Here is a 9,124-nt window from a genome sequence, read left to right on the forward strand (position 1 = left end):
TGATACAAGATAACCTACAGTACTTACGCGAACAGTAAATCAGTGCTATTTCAAAGCAATTTGAATTATAGGCGTGGTGAGGTTTTTACACAGCGTCTGCCTTCAACTAACAACTGCCATTAAAACAGAGTCAAGGCCAGAAARAAAGTCTGAGAAAAATTCATAAAAAAACAACAAAAAACATTTCTCCAAAAACAAGTCTACAGCATAGATGGTTCGTCAAATATTCAGAAAAATTTCACAAATTAAATCTATCATCCAAACTAAATATTATAAATGCATCTACAGAGAAAATTATAGATAATTACTAATAACTTAAATAAAATTGTAATTTTGGCCCCACAATTTTCCATTGTGGGGCCAAGGCTAAGAAAATGTATGTTCAAAGCTTATCCCCAAAAAATAAAAAAGTAATGCATAAATGAAAAGGTCCATAGATCAACAAAAAGACCTGCGGAGTAGACAGGTGTGCTTGGCCTTGCAGGTGTCGTGTTAGCTCATGGTACTTGCTGGAGGGGAGTCTCCCTTCTGTCCTTTATCGAGAAGCTTTGGCACAGAGACACCGTGGAGGGATGGGATGACAGTGACGCATCACAACACGGCGCTAATGTGGGGAAGGATACACATGCAGCAGGCCAGACCAGGCCGCGTCCATGGCGGTTGAGGGGGTCAGAGGTGAGGAGGTGGCGAGGGGTTGGCAGTGGGAGGGTTAAGGGCTGGGACAAAGGGTGTCTTCGAACAAGACCGCGGTAGTGGAGCCATTTTCCTACCAGTGTTTCCAGAATCAGAGCGCGCTGTACACACGACAACCCACTGTAAACTTTGGCCCGCACTTTTTAAAAACTTCCATCCACTTTAGTAGTGATTCAATCCTTCTTCCAACTGTGTCCGGTCTGTCTCACAGAGAAGATTCCACCTCTCGGGTGATAATGACCTCGGGCTCCGGGGTCCGGGGGACCACCTGGACGACTGCAGAAGCCGCCTGCTCCAGAACTGAATCTCCGGCTGCTCCCTCTGGGGTCTCGCTGATCACCTCCATTGCAGACGCCGCCAGCACCTTCCCCTCGCCTGCCGGACCAGTGCCAGCAACACCCTGCTTGTCTGCAGCGCCACAGCACAACTTGGGCGCACACTGCGTCCGGCAGGAGAGCTCGCAGAGGGAGGCGCTTGACTCGGAATTGACCGTGACAAACTCGGGCTGGATGGTGGTGGCGTGGATGCCCTCGTCGTGGAAGAAGTCCTTGATGCGCTTGGCCACGTCCATGTAGGATGTGGGGTCGTGGCACTTGATGTGCGCCGTGGCGATGATGCGCGAGCCCGCCAGCTGCCAGATGTGCAGCTCATGAATGGCCAGCACGCCGTCCAGCGAGAGCAGCCGCTCGTTGAGGCGGTGCATGTCGATCTGTTTGGGCACCGTCTGCAGGAGGATCAGCGCAGACTCCTTGAGCAGTGGGTAGGTGGTGTAGAGCAGGATACCCACCATGATGATGCACAGCGTGGGGTCAAGGTAGAGCACCCAGCATGGCCCCACCATGGTCCGCTGAAAGCTAGAACCGTTGCCGTCCATGGACAGGTCCACCAGGGTGTGGTTAACGTGCGGGTGGTCTGTTGAGTGGCATGGGTTGAAGCAGGTCTCGCCAGGCGGGCACGGCCGCCACACAAAGGTAAAGATAAGGGCATTGACCACCACGATGACAGAGCCCAGGGCGTCGCCCAGCACGTGCAGGAAGACGCCGCGCATGTTGAGTGAAGCCTCGTCGTGGCTGTGGTCCATGTCCTCGTAGGCGGCGCTGCCGTTCATATGCACCTCGCCGTCGTTGCGAACAATCTCTGAAGGAAGAAGACAGGGACAAGGGGTTAAAGAGGTCAAGGAGGGTGGGGGCGGTTGTGCAAAAGCACAGCCCTGTTAGAAATGCATCCTTCCTAGTTTCTTTGAGATCATTTCTTCCCATTTAACTAGGAAAGTCAGTTAAGAACAGATTCTTATTTACAATGGCCTACTGGGGAACAGTGAGTTAACTGCCTAGTTCAGGGGCAGAATGACAGATTTTTACCTTGTCAGCTCGGGGATTTGAACTAGCAACCTTTCGGTTACTGGCCCAACGCTCTAACCACTAGGCTACCAGCATTGATCTATAAGTGATTGGATAGGTGAAAGCAAGTTGACCACCATCCCCAATGAGAACCAATTCAGATCTGAGACTACTTCAAGGAAGGTACAAAGGATGCATTTCTAGTATTTGAACAGCGACAACATATTTGAGAGGATGATATACAGAATGGCAGAGACTCTTGCATCAATGGGATGGAGAAAAGAAAATGCTGATAATTACAAAGACGAGGAATGACTGGAAATCTTCATTTGGAATGACTCACATCCAGCTGCGGTTTATTAGCTGCCTCATCCAACTACTGACCCCATATCAAACCATAATGATTGATGACTTCATCAGGGGTTTTGGAGGACAGTGGGTACTTCCGGGTTGGAGCGAGTGGTCGCATTTCGCATTTCGCACCGCTGGTAGTATTACTTTTCATTACATTTCATTATAGTACAACGGTTTGATTTGTCTGATCTTAGCAATTCTTTTTAGCTAGCTACATAGCCGTCTTTGTATCAAAGATAATTGTGTAGTTTCGCGTAATTATCGTAATTCGTCRTCCTAACGTAGTCAACACTGCTATCTGGCCAGCAGCTAGCCAACGTCCACCGTCTACCGAATAGCAGCACTGTAGAAACTATTACCCATTCAACGAACGACTTGATTAGTGTAGTGTTAGCTAGCTACATAGTTGTCTTTGCTGTCCTCGTTTCCAAGATAATTGTGTAGTTTAGAGTGTGTAGTTTAGTTTAGAGTGATTATCGAATTTACCGAGGTTAGCTAGCCAGCTATTTGTCGTCCCTCTTAACGTAGGAAACACTGCTAGCTAGCCAGCAGCTAGCCGCTAGCTAGCGCAACGTCTACCGTCTACCGAATAGCAGCACTGTAGAGACTATTACATACAACGGAACGACTTGGTTAGTGTAGTGGTTAGCTAGCTACAATAGTTGTCTTTTGCTGCCAGAATAATTGTGTAGTTTTGAGTAATTGTCGAGGTTACCTAGCCAGTTACCGGGCTACCTAGCCAGCTACACTTTCAAACTAAGTCAACAAACGCAGCCACTGCTAGCTAGCCTACTTCAGCAGCACTGTATCATTTTAGTCAATAAGATTTCTTGCAACGTAAGTTTAACTTTCTGAACATTCGAGACGTGTAAGTTCACTTGTCATTCAATCTCCTTTGCATTAGAGTAGCCTCTTCTGTAGGCCTGTCACTATGTGTCTGTCTATCCCTCATTCCTTCCTCTCTGCCACAGACCACACAAACGCTTCACACCGCGTGGCCGCTGCCTGGTGGTCCCAGCGCGCACGACCCACGTGGAGTTCCAGGTCTCCGGCAGCCTCTGGAATGCCGATCTGCGGCCAACAAAGCAGAGTTCATCTCAGCCTATGCTTCCCTCCAGTCCCTCAACTTCTTGGCACTGACGGAAACATGGATTACCACAGATAACACTGCTACTCCTACTGCCTCTCTCCTCGTCTGCCCACGTGTTCTCGCACACCCCGAGAGCTTCTGGTCAGCGGGGTGGTGCACTGGGATCCTCTCTCTTCCCAAGTGGACTTCTCCTCTTTCTCCTGACCCATCTGTCTATCGCCTCCTTTGAATTCCATGCTGTCACAGTTACCAGCCCTTTCAAGCTTAACATCCTTATCATTTATCGCCCCCAGGTTCCCTTGGAGAGTTCATCAATGACTTGACGCCTTGATAAGCTCCTTTCCTGAGGATGGCTCACTCTCAAGTTCTGGGTGACTTTTAATCCTGCCCACGTCTACCTTTGACTCATTCCTCTCTGCCCCTTCTTTCCACTCCTCTCCTCTTTTGACCTCACACCTCTCACCTTCCCCCTACTCACAAAGCAGGCAATACGCTTGACTCATCTTACCTAGATGCTGTTTCTTCCACTATTCTCATTGCAACTCCCCTCCAAGTCTCCGACACACTTACCTTGTATCCTTTTCCCTCTCGCTCTCATCTAACACACTTCTCCACACTGCCCCTACTCGGATGGTATCGCGCGCCGTCCCAACCTTCGCATCGCTCTCCCCCGCTACTCTCTCTCCTCTTCCATCCTATCATCTCTTCTCCTCTGCTCAAACCTTCTCCAACCTATCTCCTGATTTGCCTCCTCAACCCTCTCTCTCCTCCTTCCTGCATCCTTTTGACTCTCTATGTCCCTATCCTCCAGGCCGGCTCGGTCCTCCCCTCCTGCTCCGTGGCTCGACACTCATTGCGAGCTCACAGAACAGGGCTCCGGCAGCCGAGCGGAAATGGAGGAAAACTCGCCTCCCTGCGGACCTGGCATCCTTTCACTCCCTCCTCTCTACATTCTCCTCTTCTGTCTCTGCTGCTAAGCCACTTTCTACCACTCTAAATTCCAAGCACCTGCCTCTAACCCTAGGAAGCTCTTTGCCACCTTCTCCTCCCTCCTGAATCCTCCTCCCCCTCCCCCCCCTCTCCTCTCTGCGGATGACTTCGTCAACCATTTTGAAAAGAAGGTCGACGACATCCGATCCTCGTTTGCTAAGTCAAACGACACCGCTGGTTCTGCTCACAGCACACTGCCCTACCTGTGCTTTGACCTCTTTCTCCCCTCTCTCTCCAGATGAAATCTCGCGTCTTGTGACGGCCGGCGCCCAACAACCTGCCCGCTTGACCCTATCCCCCTCTCCTTCTCCAGACCATTTCCGGAGACCTGCTCCCTTACCTCACCTCGCTCATCAACTCATCCTTGACCGCTGCTACGTCCCTTCCGCCTTCAAGAGAGCGAGAGTTGCACCCTTCTGAAAAACACTACACTCGATCCCTCTGATGTCAACAACTACAACCAGTATCCCTTCTTTCTTTTCTCTCCAAACACTCTTGAACGTGCCGTCCTTGGCCAGCTCTCCTGCTATCTCTCTCAGAATGACCTTCTTGATCCAAATCAGTCAGGTTTCAGAACTAGTCATTCAACTGAGACTGCTCTTCTCTGTGTCACGGAGGCGCTCCGCACTGCTAAAGCTAACTCTCTCTCCTCTGCTCTCATCCTTCTAGACCTATCGGCTGCCTTTGATACTGTGAACCATCAGTCCTCCTCTCCACCCTCTCCGAGTTGGGCATCTCCGGCGCGGCCCACGCTTGGATTGCGTCCTACCTGAAAGGTCGCTCCTACCAGGTGGCGTGCGAGAATCTGTCTCCGCACCACGTGCTCTCACCACTGGTGTCCCCAGGCTCTGTTCTAGGCCTCTCTCTATTCTCGCTATACACCAAGTCACTTGGCTCTGTCATATCCTCACATGTCTCCTCTATCATTGCTATGCAGACGACACACAATTAATCTTCTCCTTTCCCCCTTCTGATAACCAGGTGCGGAATCGCATCTCTGCATGTCTGGCAGACATATCAGTGTGGATGACGGATCACCACCTCAAGCTGAACCTCGGCAAGACGGAGCGCTCTTCCTCCCGGGGAAGGACTGCCCTTCCATGATCTTGCCATCACGGTTGACAACTCCATTGTGTCCTCCTCCCAGAGCGCTAAGAACCTTGGCGTGATCCTGGACAACACCCTGTCGTTCTCAACCAACATCAAGGCGGTGACCCGTTCTTGTAGGTTCATGCTCTACAACATTCGCAGAGTACGACCCTGCTCACCAGGAAGCGGCGCAGGTCCTAATCCAGGCACTTGTCATCTCCCGTCTGGATTACTGCAACTCGCTGTTGGCTGGGCTCCCTGCCTGTGCGATTAAACCCCTACAACTCATCCAGAACGCCGCAGCCCGTCTGGTGTTCAACCTTCCCAAGTTCTCTCACGTCACCCCGCTCCTCCGCTCTCTCCACTGGCTTCCAGTTGAAGCTCGCATCCGCTAACAAGACCGGTGCTTGCCTACGGGCTGTGAGGGAACGGCACCTCCGTACCTTCAGGCTCTGATCAGGCCCTACACCAAACAAGGGCACTGCGTTCATCCACCTCTGGCCTGCTCGCCTCCCTACCTCTGAGGAAGTACAGCTCCCGCTCAGCCCAGTCAAAACTGTTCGCTGCTCTGGCACCCCAATGGTGGAACAAACTCCCCCACGACGCCAGGTCAGCGGAATCAATCACCACTTCCGGAGACACCTGAAACCCCACCTCTTTAAGGAATACCTAGGATAGGATAAAGTAATCCTTCTAACCCCCCCCCCCTTTAGAGTTAGATGCACTATTGTAAAGTGGTTGTTCCACTGGACATCATAAGGTGAATGCACCAACTTGTAAGTCGCTCTGGATAAGAGCGTCTGCTAAATGACTTAAATGTAAATGTAAATGTGCCGTAAGTTACGGCTGCCCGAGGCGATAAACACCTTGATAAGAAGCTAAGGCTTTAATTAAAAACCATTTCCTTCAACGTAGAGAAGAATGTAGGCCGTAGTACATCACCTTCCCAGTTCCCATTCTGTAAATGAACTACACCCGGCGTGGTGGTGGTAGCCAGTAAATTAACCGACCACAACAGACTCCCCTGCTTAACACCTTGAGGAAATTCAATTAATGTCTGCAGACAGCTTGATTGCCTAGACCTAYGCTACGACTCATACGGCTACATAATGGCCAACGGCACCAGAACCAGCGCTAGGCTAATAGCCTCTCTCCCGCCACTCAGTGACGTAGGGGTAATTCATCAGGGCCTAATGGTGTGGCTGAATCAGGGGAATTCGGTCGTGTCACTGCTTGAGATGATGTATAGCCGGGTTGCAGCGATCAGTGCATATGGAGGAGGGAGAAATGGGATCCATTTACTGAAACTGGCAGAGCCTGACAGGCCCATTGTAGAGGGGAAACTTACAGTCTCCTGGTTTAACTATTTTCTGTCCCAACAGGAGGCAGAGGGCAGCTCTCAGCTCACAGACCCTAGTATCAGCCAGGAGATCATGGTCATTATCTGAATCTGGTGGATTGCCATGTTTACACCATGATATCCTGCTAATATGATAAAACAATTGGTGACWAGATTCACTGAAGGCCTCTGACTGGGATTTATATAAACCATTTTTTTGGTAGTATATAAACCACTTATAATATGTGGGTTTTGTGACGGAAGACAACTTCCTGTTATGGATGTAGAAGCACGAGTAGTGACAATACGGATTAAATGTCTTCTAATAAGGTCACGATTTGAAAGCCTGGACTGTTCTCTTCAAATACTCAATGTAATTTGAGGGATAAAATCTGGATGGCTGGGACTTTCACAATTTTGGTTTTGTAACAAGTCATGACACGTCTGCCACCATGTAAAACATCTGCAGGCTGACCCTAGGTCAGATTTTCCAGATAAGTTTGATTCAAATTCTTTGTAATATTACAGTGAGCATGCAAAGGGGCTGCACAGTTTTATGAAGCATTGTGTATTTTACAGACAAGCAGAGACAGAACCTGGGGATATTTCTCCAGAAATGGGAATAATTGTTTTCCTGAAGTGGCAAAAAGAATGGTGGCAGTTCCTTGAGATAAGAGATTCAATTTAAAGGGTCTCTTGTGCACTCTCATGGCCTCTGCAAAAGGCATTTCAAAATGGTGTGTGCAAAATAGGCATAGTCATGGGCCACATTGTTCTGTCTCAAGTCACTGCTGATACCAGTCACTGATGCCTACCAATATTACAATGAATATAGCCTTATCACTGTTTCTATTAAAAACGACAGATGTCATTGTGCCTCTGCCCAACCATTACTCTTTGTGAGCCACTGGTCTGTCTGGTAAATAGCTCCTATAGCTTAGGCTATAGGAGCCCATTTGACAACATATGATAGATATACTGATGATGCCGAAGTCAGGAGACCCTCATTAGCCCAGCTTCACCTTTGAGATGGTAGTGGATATTGATCCATCTACAATACAGAAGAAACCCAGCCAAGACCATGTGAGACTGGCTGTGTTGAATGTCTCTCCTCAAAGGCAAACATATGAAAGGGTTAACGAGAACACCACAGAGACGGCTTTGGATTAAAGACCACTCCATATTGAGTAGGCCTTCAAATTTCAATTCTTTGAATAAAATCCCTGTCAGTGTGAGATTATGCGAGTGGGTGCTCTGTTTGCCCCCACTCCCCAATAACATAACATCTTATTTCAATCGATGAAACAAAAAACCTGACAGGCTAGTATGGTTGTTTCATATCTGATATCATAATGAAGAGCTGTCTTGATATGATTCATTGTAGAACAATGAACCCGAGGTGAAAAAAAGATCAGTATCACCGGGCGCCAAAGGGTCAAATTATGAGTGAAAAGATCGTAGCTAGACAAGTACAGTAGCTACATCTACACAGTATGTTGACAGTATAGCTACTTACTGTAAAAGACAAACCATTAATTACATAACTTACCATGTCTACGTCTCTCGGTGTCCACGCTATTAGGGGGGCTGTTGTGGCTTCCCACCAGGTTGTTGGACTCCTCTCCTGATGATCCATTCGGTCTTTCTGACTTGCATATTTTACCCCTCTTGTTTTTCTTATTTCCATGAGAATGGCCTCCTCCGTGAGAGTGCCCGTGTCCACCACCTGCGTGTCCGTGGAACAAGCACAGCCCGAGGAGGTTGACCAGGAGCCCGGCGGCCCCCACACCGATTACTACATGGGGTTTCTCGATTTCATGTGGGTTGGTGAATCGCTCGACGGCCTCCAAGATAATGGTGAAACAGAGAGCTGTGAGGAACACTGCGTTTACGAGAGCCCCCATCACCTCCGCCCGGATCCATCCGAACGTGTTTTTATTTGTCGATTGCGTCTTCTCAGCGAAGCGCACCGCCACCAAAGCCACAACCAGCGCTATGACRTCCGATAGCATATGAAAGGAGTCCGACAGCATTGCCAAAGATGCCGTGATCCGACTGACGACTACCTCCACGATAAAAAAAMCAAATGTCAATGAAAGCATGCATAGTAGCCGCACACGATTAGGCTCACAAGCCATTTTTCTCCGCTGGTCACTTGTTTAGCTAGATAACTGAGTTAGCTAGCTAGTTAGCTTACAATATGCTGGTAGCTATCTGTAGCGTGTCAAT

The 9,124-nt window shown here is 49.1% G+C and overlaps 1 protein-coding gene across 1 annotated transcript; it reads right to left on the reverse strand.

The window, feature by feature from the left end:
* Nucleotides 1-806: 806 nt before the first annotated feature.
* Nucleotides 807-9,124, reverse strand: LOC111972992 (proton-coupled zinc antiporter SLC30A1). Its single transcript, XM_024000107.2, has 2 exons — nt 8,445-9,124; nt 807-1,830 (listed from the first exon to the last, which is right to left on the reverse strand). The coding sequence occupies exons 1-2, from the start codon at nt 9,031-9,033 to the stop codon at nt 899-901; spliced, it is 1,521 nt and encodes a 506-aa protein (XP_023855875.1). The 5' UTR covers nt 9,034-9,124; the 3' UTR covers nt 807-898.

Source organism: Salvelinus sp. IW2-2015, linkage group LG14, assembly GCF_002910315.2.
Source record: "Salvelinus sp. IW2-2015 linkage group LG14, ASM291031v2, whole genome shotgun sequence".
Classification (NCBI taxonomy): Eukaryota; Metazoa; Chordata; class Actinopteri; order Salmoniformes; family Salmonidae; genus Salvelinus; species Salvelinus sp. IW2-2015.